Source organism: Silurus meridionalis, chromosome 7, assembly GCF_014805685.1.
Source record: "Silurus meridionalis isolate SWU-2019-XX chromosome 7, ASM1480568v1, whole genome shotgun sequence".
Classification (NCBI taxonomy): domain Eukaryota; kingdom Metazoa; phylum Chordata; class Actinopteri; order Siluriformes; family Siluridae; genus Silurus; species Silurus meridionalis.
The window spans coordinates 22,247,369-22,271,330 of NC_060890.1; the positions used below are offsets into that span (position 1 = coordinate 22,247,369).

The 23,962-nt window shown below is 38.5% G+C and overlaps 1 protein-coding gene and 2 long non-coding RNA genes across 3 annotated transcripts; 1 reads left to right on the top strand and 2 right to left on the bottom strand.

The window, feature by feature from the left end:
* Positions 1-589, top strand: LOC124389242. Its single transcript, XR_006926539.1, has 2 exons — positions 1-84; positions 506-589. It is a non-coding gene; the product is annotated as an uncharacterized LOC124389242 (long non-coding RNA).
* Positions 590-610: 21 nt separating this feature from the next.
* On the bottom strand, positions 611-8,468 carry LOC124389372 (T-cell surface antigen CD2-like). Its single transcript, XM_046854749.1, is given in 5 exon segments — positions 611-615; positions 7,041-7,172; positions 7,307-7,543; positions 7,766-8,047; positions 8,398-8,468. Coding segments are annotated over 5 exon segments (720 nt in total). The 5' UTR covers positions 8,462-8,468.
* A 13,482-nt stretch (positions 8,469-21,950) lies between these two features.
* On the bottom strand, positions 21,951-23,069 carry LOC124389415. Its single transcript, XR_006926581.1, has 3 exons — positions 22,993-23,069; positions 22,361-22,642; positions 21,951-22,138 (listed from the first exon to the last, which is right to left on the bottom strand). It is a non-coding gene; the product is annotated as an uncharacterized LOC124389415 (long non-coding RNA).
* Between the last annotated feature and the right edge of the window lie 893 nt (positions 23,070-23,962).

Consider the following 23,962-nt stretch of genomic DNA (forward strand, 5'->3'; position numbering starts at 1 on the left):
TGTGTGTTCTTTGTTATTAGTGGATTAAACCTTTATTCGCAAGGGTGGAGCTGTTTCCCCCAGTTCTATTTCCTTTGTGAAAAGGTAAGAAGGATTTTCACTGTTCTCAATAATATATGTTAAATTTATCCAATTAGGTTAGCCATCCATGTTATTCAAAGAAATATATTGTTTTACAAAGGGTTTAATAAAATGTTTGTGAAATTATATTGGATGGATTGTTTTTATATATTTTATTTCTTGCATGTTTTCTGTGTTCCATGTGGTGCAGCATATTTTATGTAATGTCGTGATGTGTTATTCTTTTTATTTTGGCTACAGCCAACATTTGTCTGTTACATGCAGTAGTTTAATTTTGTTTTTTTTTTGGAATTTGTGAACCATGACTTACTATTTAGCTGTAGCCACATCCATATTTAGTGTGTTATAAATGTGTGTGTGTATGTATGTATATGTATCTATGTTGGACATTGTAATGAGCCAGTTCTATTTCCTTTGTGAAAAGGCGGTGTCAGTGTTGGTTCTGCTGTGAAAGTGACTGAGTTGGATAAAGAAGCCTAATTAAAGAAAGCTGCTCTGTTTGACTCAACAATCGTGGTGTCCTCCTCGTTCATCCTTCATTCAAACACAACGCAGAGACAATTGGGGGAGCACACCGGCGAAGAGGGTTACATATATATATATACATGTGTAGAAAGAAAGTTACTTATGAAGTGAGCAGTAAGTTGTATATATAAAACACTAAAACGGGTGCATGACATGTCACTTTTACACATTAGTAATGGTTATGTGGTTGGCAATGAAAGCTTAGCGGTTAAAACTGGTCCTATGGTTGAAAACTGATCAATGTTTATAACAAACAGACTGTCTGGACCTGTTGAGTTTACTGGGCATTTCAGACTACACTAAATAAAGCACTATTTGCATCAACTTCATTTATATATGCCTTTAACACAGTGGGCAACAAAAAAAACCCTGTAAAACTGTGAAGGAATAGAAACAAACAATGGTATAACATATGACTATAACATTATTTAACCTTTACTACTGACGTATAAAGCACTTATAGTATCTGAGTAAACTTAGTGATCTTAGTATCTGAGTGAACTTCTATACCAGTATGATCCTCCATGCCTACTTAGATCAAAAGCTATTTGTTGGTACCTCAAATAATGAAGACTACAGCAGGGGGCAGATCTTTTTCTTATAAAGCCCCACAGTTATGGAACAACTTTCCAATCAGTGATCAGGACTCAGACACAGTCTCAGTGTTCAAGTTGAGGTTGAAAACGTATTTATTTAGTCAAGTTTTTTTTATCAGATTTTTCTGTGGTAAAGGAGCAGATAGGCCTCTCTTTTGGTCGAGTTGAAAATGAATCCCTCCGTGGATCTTCCCACTTCGTCCAGGCCTGCCTCTGGATAGTGTTCTCTTCGTTTGGAGGCCACTCTGTTCAGCTGGGGACGGTTTCTCATCAACGCCTTGAGTGGTTCCATGAAATTCCGGAGTAAGAACAGGTGCTTTGAGGATGGATTGGACTGTAGTTAATGTCAACAGTCCGCTACATTGACTCAGGACTACAGTTTGGTTTTGATAACAATCACTGCACCCTGCAACATCGTATATCTGCAAGAAATGGACATTTGGTGCAACCCAGATGAGGACGGTTCCCTCTTGAGTCTGGTTCCTCTCAAGGTTTCTTCCTTATGCCATCTCAGGGAGTTTTTCCTTGCCACAGTTGCCACCGGCTTGTTCATCAGAAACAAACTTACACTTATAAAGAACATATTCATTTTTTATCACCACATTATCTGTGTAAAGCTGCTTTGAGACAATTTTCATTGTTAAAAGTGCTATACAAATAAAAATGAATTGAATTGAACATTAGAATATAAATATACAACATAAGGTGTAATAAATTTGGTACACAAAGTTCACACATTAATTAACTTTCCAATTCATGAGTATGATAATGATGTAAACGATCAACCTAATTAACGCTAATTATATGTGTGTGTTTTAAAGGTTATTTAAAGATATTTAACAACAACCTTAACATAAAATTATGTTACATTATTTGACAGCTGTGAGACTGTCTAAGAGTGGCCCCGCAAATGGCACCTATGACCTTCAAAAATTCCATCCACAGTTTCATTTTTAGGCAAGGTGAATTGACAGGAAAACCACATACCCTGCAACACTTTAGAATAAACTCTGAATACAGAGGCATCTGCAATTTACTTCTCATATATATATATATATATATATATATATATATATATATATATATATATATATATATATATATATATAATAAGGTAAATTTGAACTTGATGGCTGTAACACATTTCAAAAAAGTTTTGAGGGACTGGGCAACAAAAGTCTGGAACAAATATAAAAAGATTATTTTAGAGAGGCAGAGTCTTCACTAATTCACTAACACTGTGTCTACAAATTGTCAAACAATTTCAGAATAATGTTCCTTAACATAGAATAGCAAAACAGGTAAATATCTCATTATTTACAGTATATAATATAATCCAAACTTTCAAAGAATCTGGAGAAATCTCTAGGCAAAAGAAATGCCAACACCCAAAAACCATATTTTTCAAGGAAGACCTTGCATATTTGAGCAAGACCATGCTAACTGAATTCTGCACTTATTACAATAGCATGACTTTGTAGAAGAAGGGTCCCAGAGCTGAACTGGCCTGTCTGTAGTCTAGACCAGCGGTCCTAAACATTTTTTGCACCACGGATCAGATTAATGTCAGACAATATTATCATGGACCGGCCTTTAAGGTGTGGTGGATAAATACAACAAAATTCAAAGATACAACCATAAAAACTGGTATTTTCCAAATATAATAATAAACATGAATCCACTGTGTTGTTGTTTGTTTATTTTGCTAGCTTGGTGGTTTGAATTTAGCAGTAATGTATTGTGTGTTAGCGGCCGGAGCAGCACCTTTAAGAAGGTAGCGGATGGAGGTAAGACATGTGACCGAGGCATCATGACATGCATCAAGAGTGAGTCATTGACAGATGTGGCGGAGAGAATCTGGTCATTTTCCAAAATAAAACATCGTTCAGAATCAGGTAATAAATTAAACGGAAATAATGTAAGTTATGTATTCTTTTTGTGCGGCTCGGTACCAATTGACCCACGGACCGGTGCCTGTCCACTGCCCGGGTGTTGGGGACCACTGGTTCAGACCTTTCACCATTTGGAGACATTTGGCACATCATGAAAAGAAAAAAAGAACAATGAACTCCCATAACTGCTAGAATCCTGTATCAAACACATATAGGATATTTTCAGTTCTCAGTGAAACTGGGCAAATCTGACATAGAGACATCTAACATGATGCACGTTTGACATTCGTCAATGCTACAATAAGTTGTTCGAGATGTTTTGAGTGGTACACGCACTTCAAGAGCTGAAGGACACCACCGGAAGATGACAAGAGATAAGCAACAAGCTTACCCCCCAAAAATTTCTAAACCATTCGGCAACTTGTGCATGATGATTGTCACGAACAATCCAAATAATTGCCAGATTTGGCTCTGTGGACTTTGCTCTCTTCCTGACAGTCAAGTTCCAGCACAAATGTCGCCGTTTTGACACCATTGTGGAGATCCAGCACAAATAGCAGAAAGTGCTTGACACACTTCGACAAGAAGACTTCCAGGACACATTCCAGAAGTGGCAGGAACACTAGGGGCACTGTATTGTATCCAGTCTTTTAACACGCTACAATCCGCCACGCTCCCTGAGATCTCAAAACTCTGGGCTTCTAGTAGTTCCTAGAATAGCAAAGTCCACTAAAGGTGGTAGAGCGTTTTCACATTTAGCTCCTAAACTCTGGAATAGTCTTCCTGACGGTGTTCGGGGCTCAGACACACTCACCCAATTTAAGTGTAGATTAAAAACATATCTTTTTAGCAAAGCCTACACATAACACACATCACATCATAACCTTGTGCTCCAGAACATCTGATCACATGCACATTATCAACTGTGCTGTTAATATCATGAACAGCAGCTACGCTAATTCCTCTCCACTGCTTCTCTTTCTCTCCCCATCCCGAGACACCCTGAGGTTTGGCCAGCTCCAGTCACCTCCCACCTCGTGATGATTACGGACCTTTGAAGAAGTAGATGCCGAACTCACAAACATCCTGAACCATCTAGAGACGTACCAGTGCCATTTGGATCCCGCTACATGTGTGGAGTTTTGACATTGGACCTCCTGGAGTGTTTAAAGGCTCTGGCATGGAGAAGCTGATGCTGGATCTGTGGTGATCACAAATGCTGAGCTTATAAAACTCGGAGCTACTAACCATATAGACTGTTTAAGACTGCAGAAAGAACATTACTTATAATCTTATACTCCAGTAATCATGTTAGTTCTCACTCTCCAGTGTTCTGTATTGTTGAAAGATTTATGATCAAACTCTTGATGTCACCCAGATGAGGATGGGTTCCCCTTTTGAGTCTGGTTCCTCTCAAGGTTTCTTCCTCATAACATCTAAGGGAGTTTTTCCTTGCCACAGTCGCCACGGCTTGCTCATCAGGGACAAATGCACACCATTCACCATCACTGTTGATTTGTGTAAAGCTGCTTTGAGACAATGTCTGTTGTGAAAAGCGCTATACAAATAAACTTGACTTGACTTGACTTGACTTGTATTGCTGTGCAAGGGGACTATTTTGAAGGTAATAGACGTATTAAACGTAGATAAATAGAGTACTTTCTTGTAACACCTCGTATTTACATTTTGCACATTGAAGTAACTTTTTGGAACTGGGTTGTATTTATTTATTTATTTTCAATCAAAAACAGAGAAAGGCAATTATACATAAATGTAATGATATGCATTAAATAAAAAAATGGCTTTTTCTTCACTTCAAAATAATAAAAAAAGAACACAACATAAAAGGACATATTTACAAATGAAATAATAAACAAATACTGTTACATTTATTTTATGCTATTGACTGAATGTTTATGCATTTATACAGATTCTGCACATCTGGTTGAGATGGTTTAAGAGATGTGGGTTAGGAGTCAGTAAGTGAAGAGGTTTGGATGATAAAATTGGTAAGATAATTATTTCATAACCCCTCTGTACCTGTAAAAGAACACAGTATTAAGTATTAGAAGGGGACATTCATCCTGTGAGTATCAATATTCATCCTGTGAGCAGGATATGGATTGATTTGTTTAAAAATCATCTGTAGGATTATTCATGGAATAATGGAGTAGTCATGGAAATCCTATTTTATTAAACAATTATACATTGGTTCATACATGCGTTATGAATGTACCGGTATATATAATGTGGTTAAATAGGCGGAGGAACAATATCTTTACTTATGAGCATTTTTCTTCTTTTTCCAGAAGCTGGTGATTTTGCCCACTCAGAAATGTTACTGCTTGACAACAAACTTACAAACAACATAAACATGAGAAATGTGGCTTATAATGATTTATACGAATTTAAAATGAAGAGTGCGTTCATGGGTTGTGCAACAGGAAAATATTTCCGAGATCACAACTTGATGGTGTCATCAAACTACAGCTAGACCAAAAGTCTAACAGAGCTTTTTTTTTTTTTTTTTTTTACAATGTTATTTGCACACTATACAATCTCAGGCCTTTATAGGTTCAAGCATGCAGATGAGGGCAGATAGCAATTTCCTCTAAATGTGTTGCACTGCTCTGTAATGGATCATGTACTGTATAGCAGTTCAAGAAGATGCAGTAGGCAAGTTTCAGCTGTCACATCTAGAATCCAAAAAGACTATAGGATGTCTGTTTCCTGTTTTAATTTGTGTAATTGCATAACATTATCAAAATGCTTTGCAAAAAAAAGCATTATATCTACATACTATAATAATAATTTCACAAAAACTAAAAGTGAATTTATCTTGCAGTTGTTCCTTTTTGCACATCAGGCACAGCAGTTAGTCACTGTTAGATATGCGTAACAGTGATTCGGTGTAAACTCATACATTCTATTCAAAGTCAACCAGTCTGTCTTAAATAATAAGTCATGCCTTAGTCAAACTGAGCCACTGAGATAATATTTCTTCCCATTCTGATCTTTAATGTGAACAAAACTTAAACATGAACTGTTTCTGTATGATGTGTCACATGTCTGACTAAATAATAGATTATCCTGCACTTGCATAAAGACAAAAAGAGATGACATGCAAGTTAAAGAACCTGAAGAACTTCTTGAAAAAAAAACATCCTCTCATCTAATAAATATTTTTTCTGTTATTCTAATGAATTTGAGATAAAGCAGGTACTGCTCATTAACTAGCCATAGCATCCTGGCGGAGAAACATGGTGATTACAGCATCATACTACTGTATATGGGTGCAAGTCAGACAAATGTATTAGGTGCATTAATTTCAACAGGAAAAACTCACAATTAGTGACATTGTTCTTTTAAGCCCTGTGCAGCTAACAAAGCTAACTAGCTAATATAAATACTGACAGAAAGCTAAGACAGACTGTCAGAGAAATCTGAATGGATGTTTTGTTTTCCTTTAGAATACATGACCTGAACACAATAGTTTTAATTTAAAGAGTGTATAATGTATAATGTTCAATGATATAAACCACTGTCAGGGATCCACTAGCCACACCTCCACCTATCACTCCAAGCAGCTCTCCCACATACTAATCAGCTACACCTGGCCCTCATCAGTGTGCACGCTACTTAAATGCCATTTCTCCACCAGCTCATTGTCCGTTCTACAGCTTAGGCTAAGGAACACTGTCGGACTATCCCAGCACTCTGTTTAACTTATCATTGGTTACAGGACTCTGTGTATTTTGTCTAACCATAGTTTTCACCAGGGTTATTTAACCTGGAGTTTCGTTGCGGTTTTGCCGTTTTCTGTCTTGCTCTTTATTTTTTCAATAAAAACCTTTGTGGATTTCACTTTGGTTTTCCGGCACGTTCTTTCCCCTGACAACCAAATAGAAAATACTAATCATTTCATGAAATCCAAAACAGAACATACCTTGCTCTTGTTCTTTTTTGCGTCTACAGACACGCCATCCAACAGACACGAACACAATAATAAGTATGAGGCCTCCACCACTAGCTAAGATCCACACCAGGCTCCAAAAATCAAGTGCACCCACATTGAAACCTAAACAAAATGATAAATTAATAACTTAATTAGTTAGAATGAATGTATACCATACATACCCACATATATAATATAATCAAACTAAGGAATAAGTATTTAAGTTACAAAATAAAAAGAGCATGATAAACATTTACATGTTTGTTTTACTGGATCACTTGTGTTGCTATGAACAGGATTGTTCACAGTTCAGGTGTACGTTGATTTGTCCTCTATAGATGTTGTGAAGTTGAATTCTTTCATTAATTCTTTCCCATTTTTGTGCCAGCTGTAAGATATTTCTGATCTTAGATCGTTGTTGATTTCGACCTCACATCTGATGTCAACATTTTTTTCCAGGCATGTAATATTCACTCTTGGCTTCGGGACTTTTGCTGTTAAAGATAGAATTAAAGCATTGCAAGTATATTGATGCAATTCATTTGTATTATTAATAGTTTTATAAAGATGCCTTTTAAATAGCAAATATAAAACAATACTGCATTAGTGATGAGGTATAAGATATCAACATTTGTAAAGTGTAACTGTTTTAATCACATTGATTAAAAGGATGAAAGGATGAACTAAAATAGCTTTTATAATTCAAAATGTCTTACCATATACACATACGCTTTCCGAGTATGATTTTTTGTTGGTGCCCTTATCATCAAAAACCTCAACGATGTATGTTCCAGTATCACTCATTTCCACATGCTTGAACTTCAGGGAATTACCTTCCACAATCCCTGGTCCCTTTTCATTCCGCTTCCTTTTGGGGACTTTAATTGTATTATCTTTTTTTAAAATGAATCGATCATTATCCCCAAGTGGATTATTATTATCAGCCAGTATAAATGTGAGAGTGCCCCCTTCTAATACATTGGTACATTTGGTACAGTCTGTGGACAAATAATTGTAAAGTAATTTTAAAGCAGTAATCAAATCCACTTCAAATGTACGTGAATTCGATCATTATCCATAAGCAGCTTATTGTCATCAGTCAGTAAAAGGTGAGACTGTCCACTTCTAATATATTGGTCTGACATTTGCTACAGTCTGTGGACAAAATACATTTTAAGCATTATGGCAATATATGTTTGTAATTCTTATTCACTTCATGGGAAACTTATGTGGACAATACATAAGAGACTTAAAACTCTGTATTCAAATGTACAGCTTAAATGCAGACAAATTAGACCACACAAAAATGAAAATGATATGGTGAATAGCTTAAATTAGAATGACCTACCTGTTAAGGAAAATAGAGTCAGGAAACAGAGGAATAAGACTATAACACTGCCTTTGATGTTCATTGTTCCTTTAAAGTAAGTTAGTAACAAATGGACAAAAAGGCTTTTAAAATTCTGTTTTATGTTAGAGGTGTGTTTATGCAAAAAGCAGCACAAGGGGATGTTTCTGTCAATTAACATGGCATAATGTCTCCACCTTTAGGTATGTTAAGGTAAAAGTGTATGATGTGAAATGCAAAACGACGTGTGTTCTTGTGTCTGAAAAACATCATCTCTCTTCCTATTAGAACAGCTATTTATTTACAACCCCAATTCCAAAAAAGTTGGGACACTGTGTAAAATTCTAATTTAATCACAATAAAACATACAATACATATCAAATGTTTACAGTGAGGAAATGTACCATTTTAAGAAAACAATAAGGTCATTTTGCAATTTATGGCCACAACAGATCTCAAAACATTTTGGGTCATTGGCAACAAAAGTCTGGAAAAAAGTGTTCTCTTCTTCTTCTTTAGGCTTCTTCCATTAGGGGTCACCACAGCGGATCATCTGTCTCCATACCACCTGTCCTCTACATCTGCCTCTTTCACACCACATCCATGAGCTCCCTCCTTGGTCTTCCTTTTTTCCTCTTTCCTGGTGACTCCATCCTCAGCATTCTCCTACCGATATACCCCATGTCCCTCCTCTGCACATGTCCAAACCATCTCAAGCTCGCCTGTACCTCTAATAAACTCGTTTCTTATCCTGTTTATCCTCGTCACTCCCAAAGAAAACCTCAACATCTTCAGCTCTACTACCTCCAGCTCCACTTCCTTTTTTCTCAATGCCACTGTCTCTAGTCCATACAACATCACAGGTCTCACCACAGTTCTATAAACTTTCCCTTTTACTCTTGCAGAAACCCTTCTATCAAAATCACTCCTGCCACTCTTCTCCACCCACTTCACCCTGCCTGCACTTTTTTTTCCTTTAACTTCTCTAACACACTCTCCATTACTTTGCACTGTTGACCCCAGGTACCTGAACTTCTCCACCTTTTCCAACTCTTCTCAGTGCAACTGCACCACTCCACTGCCCTCCCTCTCATTCACACACATGTACTCTGTCTTACTCCTACTGACTTTTATTCCCCTTCTCTCCACCACGTACCTCCACCTCTAAAGGTTCTTCTCAACCTGCTCACTACTTTCACCACAAATCACAATATCATCCGTAAACATCATAGTCCAGGGAGACTCCTGTCTGACCTCGTCCATCAACCTGTCCATCACCACTGCAAACAGGAAAGGGCTCAGAGCCGATCCTCAATGCAGTCCATCCTCCACCTTGAACCAGTCTGTCGCTCCTACTGCACACCTCACTGCTGTCACACTGTCCTCATACATGTCCTGCACCACCCTTACATACCTCTCTGACACACCTGACTTCCTCATACAACACCACAACTCTTCTCTCATTACCCTGTTGTACACTTTCTCTAAATCCACAAACACACAATGCAATTCCTTTTGACGTTAATAATGCGCCTGTGGTGCTCTTCCACGGCATGAAACTGAAAAGTGTTGCTCACAAATGGTCATCTCTTCTCTCAGCCTGGCTTTCACTACTCTTTCCCATAACTTCATGGTGTGACTGATCAACTTTATTCCCTGTAGTTACTGCAGGTCTGCACATCTCCTTATTCCTAAAGATCGGTACCAGCACACTCCTTCTGCATTTCTCTGGCATCCTCTCACCTTCTGAATCTTGTTAAACAATCTGGATAAAATCTTTACTGCCATCTCTCCTAAACATCTCTATGCTTCTACCGGTATGTTATCTGGTACAACCGACTTTCCCCTCTTCATCCTCTTAATCGCCGTTCTCACTTGTTCCTTACCAATCCTATCCACTTCCTGTATCACCATCTCCACATCATCCAACCTTCTTTCTCTCATTTTCCTCATTCATCAGCTGCTTAAAACACTCCCTCCATCTTCTCAACACACTCTCCTCACTAGTCAACACATCTCCATCCTCTTGCTCTAACTTGCAGCACATCCTTCCCAGCTCGGTCTCTCTGCCTGGCCAATCGGTATAAATCCTTTTTATGTTTACATTTATCACCACCCCCACAACTTACAGCTTTAGGTTAATCAAAAACTCTCTTCATTTCCACTACACTCTTACTGCACTCTTCCTTCAGGATCACCCCTACACCGCTTTCTCTTTCCATACACACCATGATAGAAGAGTTTAAAACCAGCCTCCAATATTTCCATTCGGTCTCCTGAACACACAACATATCTACCTTTCTCCTCTCTAATATCAGCTAACTCTCTCCCTTTACCAATCATAGTTCCCACATTTAAAATACCAACCCGAACCTTATCTCTCCTCCACTTCTCCTTTTCCTGCCGTCTCTGTAGACGTCTTCCTCCACTCCTTCTCCTCCTTTGGCCAAAAAAAGTGTCATTAAAATTAAACAGTTGGAGAAACATTTTGCAACTAACAGTGGTGGATGAAGTACAAAAGCAGGTACTTGAGTAAAAGTAGAGAAACAGTAGGTAAAATATGAATCCAGTAAAAGTAATAGTGCTCCTTTTAAACTGTCATTTAAGTAACAGTTCAAAATCATTTGCCTTCAAATGTACTTTCTTATCCAAGTACTATGATTTATTATGGCCATAATGTTTCTATTATTATTTTTATCACAAGACTTTTTGCTTAATTAACTCAGTTTGTGAAAAGACTCTTATGTTACTCTTACTCCCTAGTCCCGACCAAGTTCATTGACCGTGGTGTAATGAAGTAATTGAGTAGTTTGAAAAAAAAAAGATGGATTTGCATCGATACTTCATGCAGCAACCCAGCAAGATGCAACCCTGGGCAGCTGCACATGTTGCCTCTGCCTAAATCCACCACTGCCAAGCAAAACAAGTTTAAAACAGAGCGTGCGCTTTTATTAAAAAAATTAAAGAATTGACATGTTGTTTATATCTTCCTCTGTTCAATGACTGCTTGGTGGTTTTGTTCTATTGGGTAAAGTTTTGTCTGCTTGGAGTAGGTGCAGCTTCAAGGTCCAGATTTTTGGGCCCCTAACAATTGTCAATCTGGGGCCTTCAGCCCCTTTAAAGTCTATCCTTGATGGTTTTAAAAGTTGCGTAGCTTTTCACCAGATCAAGTGTAATCTACTGTCACTTTTACTGTTGTGGCAAGTTAAAGTATCTGCCATCATTTATTACTTTCAAAATGTCCTGCTTACTGTTGAACATGACACTGAACTGTATCCAGAACATCTGATCACATGCACATTATCAACTTGTGCTGTTAATATCATGAACAGCAGCTACGCTAATTCCTCTCCACTGCTTCTCTTTCTCCCCATCCCGAGGCATCCTGAGGTTGCTCCAGCTCCAGTCACCTCCCACCTCGTGATGATTACGGACCTTTAAAGAAGTAGATGCCGAACTCACAAACATCCTGAACCATCTAGAGACGTACCAGTGCCATTTGGATCCCGCTACATGTGTGGAGTTTTGACATTGGACCTCCTGGAGTGTTTAAAGGCTCTGGCATGGAGAAGCTGATGCTGGATCTGTGGTGATCACAAATGCTGAGCTTATAAAACTCGGAGCTACTAACCATATAGACTGTTTAAGACTGCAGAAAGAACATTAATTATAATCTTATACTCCAGTAATCATGTTAGTTCTCACTCTCCAGTGTTCTGTATTGTTGAAAGATTTATGATCAAACTCTTGATGTCACCCAGATGAGGATTGGTTCCCCTTTTGAGTCTGGTTCCTCTCAAGGTTTCTTCCTCATAACATCTAAGGGAGTTTTTCCTTGCCACAGTCGCCACGGCTTGCTCATCAGGGACAAAGAAGTTGAATTCTTTCATTAATTCTTTCCCATTTTGTGCCAGCTGTAAGATATTTCTGATCTTAGATCGTTGTTGATTTCGACCTCACATCTGATGTCAACATTTTTTTCCAGGCATGTAATATTCACTCTTGGCTTCGGGACTTTTGCTGTTAAAGATAGAATTAAAGCATTGCAAGTATATTGATGCAATTCATTTGTATTATTAATAGTTTTATAAAGATGCCTTTTAAATAGCAAATATAAAACAATACTGCATTAGTGATGAGGTATAAGATATCAACATTTGTAAAGTGTAACTGTTTTAATCACATTGATTAAAAGGATGAAAGGATGAACTAAAATAGCTTTTATAATTCAAAATGTCTTACCATATACACATACGCTTTCCGAGTATGATTTTTTGTTGGTGCCCTTATCATCAAAAACCTCAACGATGTATGTTCCAGTATCACTCATTTCCACATGCTTGAACTTCAGGGAATTACCTTCCACAATCCCTGGTCCCTTTTCATTCCGCTTCCTTTTGGGGACTTTAATTGTATTATCTTTTTTTAAAATGAATCGATCATTATCCCCAAGTGGATTATTATTATCAGCCAGTATAAATGTGAGAGTGCCCTTCTAATACATTGGTACATTTGGTACAGTCTGTGGACAAATAATTGTAAAGTAATTTTAAAGCAGTAATCAAATCCACTTCAAATGTACGTGAATTCGATCATTATCCATAAGCAGCTTATTGTCATCAGTCAGTAAAAGGTGAGACTGTCCACTTCTAATATATTGGTCTGACATTTGCTACAGTCTGTGGACAAAATACATTTTAAGCATTATGGCAATATATGTTTGTAATTCTTATTCACTTCATGGGAAACTTATGTGGACAATACATAAGAGACTTAAAACTCTGTATTCAAATGTACAGCTTAAATGCAGACAAATTAGACCACACAAAAATGAAAATGATATGGTGAATAGCTTAAATTAGAATGACCTACCTGTTAAGGAAAATAGAGTCAGGAAACAGAGGAATAAGACTATAACACTGCCTTTGATGTTCATTGTTCCTTTAAAGTAAGTTAGTAACAAATGGACAAAAGGCTTTTAAAATTCTGTTTTATGTTAGAGGTGTGTTTATGCAAAAAGCAGCACAAGGATGTTTCTGTCAATTAACATGGCATAATGTCTCCACCTTTAGGTATGTTAAGGTAAAAGTGTATGATGTGAAATGCAAACGACGTGTGTTCTTGTGTCTGAAAACATCATCTCTCTTCCTATTAGAACAGCTATTTATTTACAACCCCAATTCCAAAAAGTTGGGACACTGTGTAAAATTCTAATTTAATCACAATAAAACATACAATACATATCAAATGTTTACAGTGAGGAAATGTACCATTTTAAGAAAACAATAAGGTCATTTTGCAATTTATGGCCACAACAGATCTCAAAACATTTTGGGTCATTGGCAACAAAAGTCTGGAAAAAGTGTTCTCTTCTTCTTTAGGCTTCTTCCATTAGGGGTCACCACAGCGGATCATCTGTCTCCATACCACCTGTCCTCTACATCTGCCTCTTTCACACCACATCCATGAGCTCCTCCTTGGTCTTCCTTTTTCCTCTTTCCTGGTGACTCCATCCTCAGCATTCTCCTACCGATATACCCCATGTCCCTCCTCTGCACATGTCCAAACCATCTCAAGCTCGCCTGTACCTCTAATAAACTCGTTTCTTATCCTGTTTATCCTCGTCACTCCCAAAGAAAACCTCAACATCTTCAGCTCTACTACCTCCAGCTCCACTTCCTTTTTCTCAATGCCACTGTCTCTAGTCCATACAACATCACAGGTCTCACCACAGTTCTATAAACTTTCCTTTTACTCTTGCAGAAACCCTTCTATCAAAATCACTCCTGCCACTCTTCTCCACCCACTTCACCCTGCCTGCACTTTTTTTCCTTTAACTTCTCTAACACACTCTCCATTACTTTGCACTGTTGACCCCAGGTACCTGAACTTCTCCACCTTTTCCAACTCTTCTCAGTGCAACTGCACCACTCCACTGCCCTCCCTCTCATTCACACACATGTACTCTGTCTTACTCCTACTGACTTTTATTCCCCTTCTCTCCACCACGTACCTCCACCTCTAAAGGTTCTTCTCAACCTGCTCACTACTTTCACCACAAATCACAATATCATCCGTAAACATCATAGTCCAGGGAGACTCCTGTCTGACCTCGTCCATCAACCTGTCCATCACCACTGCAAACAGGAAAGGGCTCAGAGCCGATCCTCAATGCAGTCCATCCTCCACCTTGAACCAGTCTGTCGTTCCTACTGCACACCTCACTGCTGTCACACTGTCCTCATACATGTCCTGCACCACCCTTACATACCTCTCTGACACACCTGACTTCCTCATACAACACCACAACTCTTCTCTCATTACCCTGTTGTACACTTTCTCTAAATCCACAAACACACAATGCAATTCCTTTTGACGTTAATAATGCGCCTGTGGTGCTCTTCCACGGCATGAAACTGAAAAGTGTTGCTCACAAATGGTCATCTCTTCTCTCAGCCTGGCTTTCACTACTCTTTCCCATAACTTCATGGTGTGACTGATCAACTTTATTCCCCTGTAGTTACTGCAGGTCTGCACATCTCCTTATTCCTAAAGATCGGTACCAGCACACTCCTTCTGCATTTCTCTGGCATCCTCTCACCTTCTGAATCTTGTTAAACAATCTGGATAAAATCTTTACTGCCATCTCTCCTAAACATCTCTATGCTTCTACCGGTATGTTATCTGGTACAACCGACTTTCCCTCTTCATCCTCTTAATCGCTCTCACTTGTTCCTTACCAATCCTATCCACTTCCTGTATCACCATCTCCACATCATCCAACCTTCTTTCTCTCATTTTCCTCATTCATCAGCTGCTTAAAACACTCCCTCCATCTTCTCAACACACTCTCCTCACTAGTCAACACATCTCCATCCTCTTGCTCTAACTTGCAGCACATCCTTCCCAGCTCGGTCTCTGCCTGGCCAATCGGTATAAATCCTTTTTATGTTTACATTTATCACCACCCCACAACTTACAGCTTTAGGTTAATCAAAAACTCTCTTCATTTCCACTACACTCTTACTGCACTCTTCCTTCAGGATCACCCCTACACCGTTTCTCTTTCCATACACACCATGATAGAAGAGTTTAAAACCAGCCTCCAATATTTCCATTCGGTCTCCTGAACACACAACATATCTACCTTTCTCCTCTCTAATATCAGCTAACTCTCTCCCTTTACCAATCATAGTTCCCACATTTAAAATACCAACCCGAACCTTATCTCTCCTCCACTTCTCCTTTTCCTGCCGTCTCTGTAGACGTCTTCCTCCACTCCTTCTCCTCCTTTGGCCAAAAAAAGTGTCATTAAAATTAAACAGTTGGAGAAACATTTTGCAACTAACAGTGGTGGATGAAGTACAAAAGCAGGTACTTGAGTAAAAGTAGAGAAACAGTAGGTAAAATATGAATCCAGTAAAGTAATAGTGCTCCTTTTAAACTGTCATTTAAGTAACAGTTCAAAATCATTTGCCTTCAAATGTACTTTCTTATCCAAGTACTATGATTTATTATGGCCATAATGTTTCTATTATTATTTTTATCACAAGACTTTTTGCTTAATTAACTCAGTTTGTGAAAAGACTCTTATGTTACTCTTACTCCCTAGTCCCGACCAAGTTCATTGACCGTGGTGTAATGAAGTAATTGAGTAGTTTGAAAAAAAAAAGATGGATTTGCATCGATACTTCATGCAGCAACCCAGCAAGATGCAACCCTGGGCAGCTGCACATGTTGCCTCTGCCTAAATCCACCACTGCCAAGCAAAACAAGTTTAAAACAGAGCGTGCGCTTTTATTAAAAAAATTAAAGAATTGACATGTTGTTTATATCTTCCTCTGTTCAATGACTGCTTGGTGGTTTTGTTCTATTGGGTAAAGTTTTGTCTGCTTGGAGTAGGTGCAGCTTCAAGGTCCAGATTTTTGGGCCCCTAACAATTGTCAATCTGGGGCCTTCAGCCCCTTTAAAGTCTATCCTTGATGGTTTTAAAAGTTGCGTAGCTTTTCACCAGATCAAGTGTAATCTACTGTCACTTTTACTGTTGTGGCAAGTTAAAGTATCTGCCATCATTTATTACTTTCAAAATGTCCTGCTTACTGTTGAACATGACACTGAACTGTATCCAGAACATCTGATCACATGCACATTATCAACTTGTGCTGTTAATATCATGAACAGCAGCTACGCTAATTCCTCTCCACTGCTTCTCTTTCTCTCCCCATCCCGAGGCATCCTGAGGTTGCTCCAGCTCCAGTCACCTCCCACCTCGTGATGATTACGGACCTTTAAAGAAGTAGATGCCGAACTCACAAACATCCTGAACCATCTAGAGACGTACCAGTGCCATTTGGATCCCGCTACATGTGTGGAGTTTTGACATTGGACCTCCTGGAGTGTTTAAAGGCTCTGGCATGGAGAAGCTGATGCTGGATCTGTGGTGATCACAAATGCTGAGCTTATAAAACTCGGAGCTACTAACCATATAGACTGTTTAAGACTGCAGAAAGAACATTAATTATAATCTTATACTCCAGTAATCATGTTAGTTCTCACTCTCCAGTGTTCTGTATTGTTGAAAGATTTATGATCAAACTCTTGATGTCACCCAGATGAGGATTGGTTCCCCTTTTGAGTCTGGTTCCTCTCAAGGTTTCTTCCTCATAACATCTAAGGGAGTTTTTCCTTGCCACAGTCGCCACGGCTTGCTCATCAGGGACAAAGAAGTTGAATTCTTTCATTAATTCTTTCCCATTTTTGTGCCAGCTGTAAGATATTTCTGATCTTAGATCGTTGTTGATTTCGACCTCACATCTGATGTCAACATTTTTTTCCAGGCATGTAATATTCACTCTTGGCTTCGGACTTTGCTGTTAAAGATAGAATTAAAGCATTGCAAGTATATTGATGCAATTCATTTGTATTATTAATAGTTTTATAAAGATGCCTTTTAAATAGCAAATATAAAACAATACTGCATTAGTGATGAGGTATAAGATATCAACATTTGTAAAGTGTAACTGTTTTAATCACATTGATTAAAAGGATGAAAGGATGAACTAAAATAGCTTTTATAATTCAAAATGTCTTACCATATACACATACGCTTTCCGAGTATGATTTTTTGTTGGTGCCCTTATCATCAAAAACCTCAACGATGTATGTTCCAGTATCACTCATTTCCACATGCTTGAACTTCAGGGAATTACCTTCCACAATCCCTGGTCCCTTTTCATTCCGCTTCCTTTTGGGGACTTTAATTGTATTATCTTTTTTTAAAATGAATCGATCATTATCCCCAAGTGGATTATTATTATCAGCCAGTATAAATGTGAGAGTGCCCCCTTCTAATACATTGGTACATTTGGTACAGTCTGTGGACAAATAATTGTAAAGTAATTTTAAAGCAGTAATCAAATCCACTTCAAATGTACGTGAATTCGATCATTATCCATAAGCAGCTTATTGTCATCAGTCAGTAAAAAGGTGAGACTGTCCACTTCTAATATATTGGTCTGACATTTGCTACAGTCTGTGGACAAAATACATTTTAAGCATTATGGCAATATATGTTTGTAATTCTTATTCACTTCATGGGAAACTTATGTGGACAATACATAAGAGACTTAAAACTCTGTATTCAAATGTACAGCTTAAATGCAGACAAATTAGACCACACAAAAATGAAAATGATATGGTGAATAGCTTAAATTAGAATGACCTACCTGTTAAGGAAAATAGAGTCAGGAAACAGAGGAATAAGACTATAACACTGCCTTTGATGTTCATTGTTCCTTTAAAGTAAGTTAGTAACAAATGGACAAAAAGGCTTTTAAAATTCTGTTTTATGTTAGAGGTGTGTTTATGCAAAAAGCAGCACAAGGGGATGTTTCTGTCAATTAACATGGCATAATGTCTCCACCTTTAGGTATGTTAAGGTAAAAGTGTATGATGTGAAATGCAAACGACGTGTGTTCTTGTGTCTGAAAACATCATCTCTCTTCCTATTAGAACAGCTATTTATTTACAACCCCAATTCCAAAAAAGTTGGGACACTGTGTAAAATTCTAATTTAATCACAATAAAACATACAATACATATCAAATGTTTACAGTGAGGAAATGTACCATTTTAAGAAAACAATAAGGTCATTTTGCAATTTATGGCCACAACAGATCTCAAAACATTTTGGGTCATTGGCAACAAAAGTCTGGAAAAAAGTGTTCTCTTCTTCTTCTTTAGGCTTCTTCCATTAGGGGTCACCACAGCGGATCATCTGTCTCCATACCACCTGTCCTCTACATCTGCCTCTTTCACACCACATCCATGAGCTCCCTCCTTGGTCTTCCTTTTTCCTCTTCCTGGTGACTCCATCCTCAGCATTCTCCTACCGATATACCCCATGTCCCTCCTCTGCACATGTCCAAACCATCTCAAGCTCGCCTGTACCTCTAATAAACTCGTTTCTTATCCTGTTTATCCTCGTCACTCCCAAAGAAAACCTCAACATCTTCAGCTCTACTACCTCCAGCTCCACTTCCTTTTTTCTCAATGCCACTGTCTCTAGTCCATACAACATCACAGGTCTCACCACAGTTCTATAAACTTTCCCTTTACTCTTGCAGAAACCCTTCTATCAAAATCACTCCTGCCACTCTTCTCCACCCACTTCACCCTGCCTGCACTTTTTTCCTTTAACTTCTAACACACTCTCCATTACTTTGCACTGTTGACCCCAGGTACCTGAACTTCTCCACCTTTTCCAACTCTTCTCAGTGCAACTGCACCACTCCACTGCCCTCCCTCTCATTCACACACATGTACTCTGTCTTACTCCTACTGACTTTTATTCCCCTTCTCTCCACCACGTACCTCCACCTCTAAAGGTTCTTCTCAACCTGCTCACTACTTTCACCACAAATCACAATATCATCCGTAAACATCATAGTCCAGGGAGACTCCTGTCTGACCTCGTCCATCAACCTGTCCATCACCACTGCAAACAGGAAAGGGCTCAGAGCCGATCCTCAATGCAGTCCATCCTCCACCTTGAACCAGTCTGTCGTTCCTACTGCACACCTCACTGCTGTCACACTGTCCTCATACATGTCCTGCACCACCCTTACATACCTCTCTGACACACCTGACTTCCTCATACAACACCACAACTCTTCTCTCATTACCCTGTTGTACACTTTCTCTAAATCCACAAACACACAATGCAATTCCTTTTGACGTTAATAATGCGCCTGTGGTGCTCTTCCACGGCATGAAACTGAAAAGTGTTGCTCACAAATGGTCATCTCTTCTCTCAGCCTGGCTTTCACTACTCTTTCCCATAACTTCATGGTGTGACTGATCAACTTTATTCCCCTGTAGTTACTGCAGGTCTGCACATCTCCCTTATTCCTAAAGATCGGTACCAGCACACTCCTTCTGCATTTCTCTGGCATCCTCTCACCTTCTGAATCTTGTTAAACAATCTGGATAAAATCTTTACTGCCATCTCTCCTAAACATCTCTATGCTTCTACCGGTATGTTATCTGGTACAACCGACTTTCCCCTCTTCATCCTCTTAATCGCCGTTCTCACTTGTTCCTTACCAATCCTATCCACTTCCTGTATCACCATCTCCACATCATCCAACCTTCTTTCTCTCATTTTCCTCATTCATCAGCTGCTTAAAACACTCCCTCCATCTTCTCAACACACTCTCCTCACTAGTCAACACATCTCCATCCTCTTGCTCTAACTTGCAGCACATCCTTCCCAGCTCGGTCTCTCTGCCTGGCCAATCGGTATAAATCCTTTTTATGTTTACATTTATCACCACCCCCACAACTTACAGCTTTAGGTTAATCAAAAACTCTCTTCATTTCCACTACACTCTTACTGCACTCTTCCTTCAGGATCACCCCTACACCGTTTCTCTTTCCATACACACCATGATAGAAGAGTTTAAAACCAGCCTCCAATATTTCCATTCGGTCTCCTGAACACACAACATATCTACCTTTCTCCTCTCTAATATCAGCTAACTCTCTCCCTTTACCAATCATAGTTCCCACATTTAAAATACCAACCCGAACCTTATCTCTCCTCCACTTCTCCTTTTCCTGCCGTCTCTGTAGACGTCTTCCTCCACTCCTTCTCCTCCTTTGGCCAAAAAAAGTGTCATTAAAATTAAACAGTTGGAGAAACATTTTGCAACTAACAGTGGTGGATGAAGTACAAAAAGCAGGTACTTGAGTAAAAGTAGAGAAACAGTAGGTAAAATATGAATCCAGTAAAAGTAATAGTGCTCCTTTTAAACTGTCATTTAAGTAACAGTTCAAAATCATTTGCCTTCAAATGTACTTTCTTATCCAAGTACTATGATTTATTATGGCCATAATGTTTCTATTATTATTTTTATCACAAGACTTTTTGCTTAATTAACTCAGTTTGTGAAAAGACTCTTATGTTACTCTTACTCCCTAGTCCCGACCAAGTTCATTGACCGTGGTGTAATGAAGTAATTGAGTAGTTTGAAAAAAAAAAGATGGATTTGCATCGATACTTCATGCAGCAACCCAGCAAGATGCAACCCTGGGCAGCTGCACATGTTGCCTCTGCCTAAATCCACCACTGCCAAGCAAAACAAGTTTAAAACAGAGCGTGCGCTTTTATTAAAAAAAAATTAAAGAATTGACATGTTGTTTATATCTTCCTCTGTTCAATGACTGCTTGGTGGTTTTGTTCTATTGGGTAAAGTTTTGTCTGCTTGGAGTAGGTGCAGCTTCAAGGTCCAGATTTTTTTGGGCCCCTAACAATTGTCAATCTGGGGCCTTCAGCCCCTTTAAAGTCTATCCTTGATGGTTTTAAAAGTTGCGTAGCTTTTCACCAGATCAAGTGTAATCTACTGTCACTTTTACTGTTGTGGCAAGTTAAAGTATCTGCCATCATTTATTACTTTCAAAATGTCCTGCTTACTGTTGAACATGACACTGAACTGTATCCAGAACATCTGATCACATGCACATTATCAACTTGTGCTGTTAATATCATGAACAGCAGCTACGCTAATTCCTCTCCACTGCTTCTCTTTCTCTCCCCATCCCGAGGCATCCTGAGGTTGCTCCAGCTCCAGTCACCTCCCACCTCGTGATGATTACGGACCTTTAAAGAAGTAGATGCCGAACTCACAAACATCCTGAACCATCTAGAGACGTACCAGTGCCATTTGGATCCCGCTACATGTGTGGAGTTTTGACATTGGACCTCCTGGAGTGTTTAAAGGCTCTGGCATGGAGAAGCTGATGCTGGATCTGTGGTGATCACAAATGCTGAGCTTATAAAACTCGGAGCTACTAACCATATAGACTGTTTAAGACTGCAGAAAGAACATTAATTATAATCTTATACTCCAGTAATCATGTTAGTTCTCACTCCAGTGTTCTGTATTGTTGAAAGATTTATGATCAAACTCTTGATGTCACCCAGATGAGGATTGGTTCCCTTTGAGTCTGGTTCCTCTCAAGGTTTCTTCCTCATAACATCTAAGGGAGTTTTTCCTTGCCACAGTCGCCACGGCTTGCTCATCAGGGACAAAGAAGTTGAATTCTTTCATTAATTCTTTCCCATTTTTGTGCCAGCTGTAAGATATTTCTGATCTTAGATCGTTGTTGATTTCGACCTCACATCTGATGTCAACATTTTTTTCCAGGCATGTAATATTCACTCTTGGCTTCGGGACTTTTGCTGTTAAAGATAGAATTAAAGCATTGCAAGTATATTGATGCAATTCATTTGTATTATTAATAGTTTTATAAAGATGCCTTTTAAATAGCAAATATAAAACAATACTGCATTAGTGATGAGGTATAAGATATCAACATTTGTAAAGTGTAACTGTTTTAATCACATTGATTAAAAGGATGAAAGGATGAACTAAAATAGCTTTTATAATTCAAAATGTCTTACCATATACACATACGCTTTCCGAGTATGATTTTTTGTTGGTGCCCTTATCATCAAAAACCTCAACGATGTATGTTCCAGTATCACTCATTTCCACATGCTTGAACTTCAGGGAATTACCTTCCACAATCCCTGGTCCCTTTTCATTCCGCTTCCTTTTGGGGACTTTAATTGTATTATCTTTTTTTAAAATGAATCGATCATTATCCCCAAGTGGATTATTATTATCAGCCAGTATAAATGTGAGAGTGCCCCCTTCTAATACATTGGTACATTTGGTACAGTCTGTGGACAAATAATTGTAAAGTAATTTTAAAGCAGTAATCAAATCCACTTCAAATGTACGTGAATTGATCATTATCCATAAGCAGCTTATTGTCATCAGTCAGTAAAAAGGTGAGACTGTCCACTTCTAATATATTGGTCTGACATTTGCTACAGTCTGTGGACAAAATACATTTTAAGCATTATGGCAATATATGTTTGTAATTCTTATTCACTTCATGGGAAACTTATGTGGACAATACATAAGAGACTTAAAACTCTGTATTCAAATGTACAGCTTAAATGCAGACAAATTAGACCACACAAAAATGAAAATGATATGGTGAATAGCTTAAATTAGAATGACCTACCTGTTAAGGAAAATAGAGTCAGGAAACAGAGGAATAAGACTATAACACTGCCTTTGATGTTCATTGTTCCTTTAAAGTAAGTTAGTAACAAATGGACAAAAGGCTTTTAAAATTCTGTTTTATGTTAGAGGTGTGTTTATGCAAAAAGCAGCACAAGGATGTTTCTGTCAATTAACATGGCATAATGTCTCCACCTTTAGGTATGTTAAGGTAAAAGTGTATGATGTGAAATGCAAACGACGTGTGTTCTTGTGTCTGAAAACATCATCTCTCTTCCTATTAGAACAGCTATTTATTTACAACCCCAATTCCAAAAAAGTTGGGACACTGTGTAAAATTCTAATTTAATCACAATAAAACATACAATACATATCAAATGTTTACAGTGAGGAAATGTACCATTTTAAGAAAACAATAAGGTCATTTTGCAATTTATGGCCACAACAGATCTCAAAACATTTTGGGTCATTGGCAACAAAAGTCTGGAAAAAGTGTTCTCTTCTTCTTTAGGCTTCTTCCATTAGGGGTCACCACAGCGGATCATCTGTCTCCATACCACCTGTCCTCTACATCTGCCTCTTTCACACCACATCCATGAGCTCCCTCCTTGGTCTTCCTTTTTTCCTCTTTCCTGGTGACTCCATCCTCAGCATTCTCCTACCGATATACCCCATGTCCCTCCTCTGCACATGTCCAAACCATCTCAAGCTCGCCTGTACCTCTAATAAACTCGTTTCTTATCCTGTTTATCCTCGTCACTCCCAAAGAAAACCTCAACATCTTCAGCTCTACTACCTCCAGCTCCACTTCCTTTTTTCTCAATGCCACTGTCTCTAGTCCATACAACATCACAGGTCTCACCACAGTTCTATAAACTTTCCCTTTTACTCTTGCAGAAACCCTTCTATCAAAATCACTCCTGCCACTCTTCTCCACCCACTTCACCCTGCCTGCACTTTTTTCCTTTAAC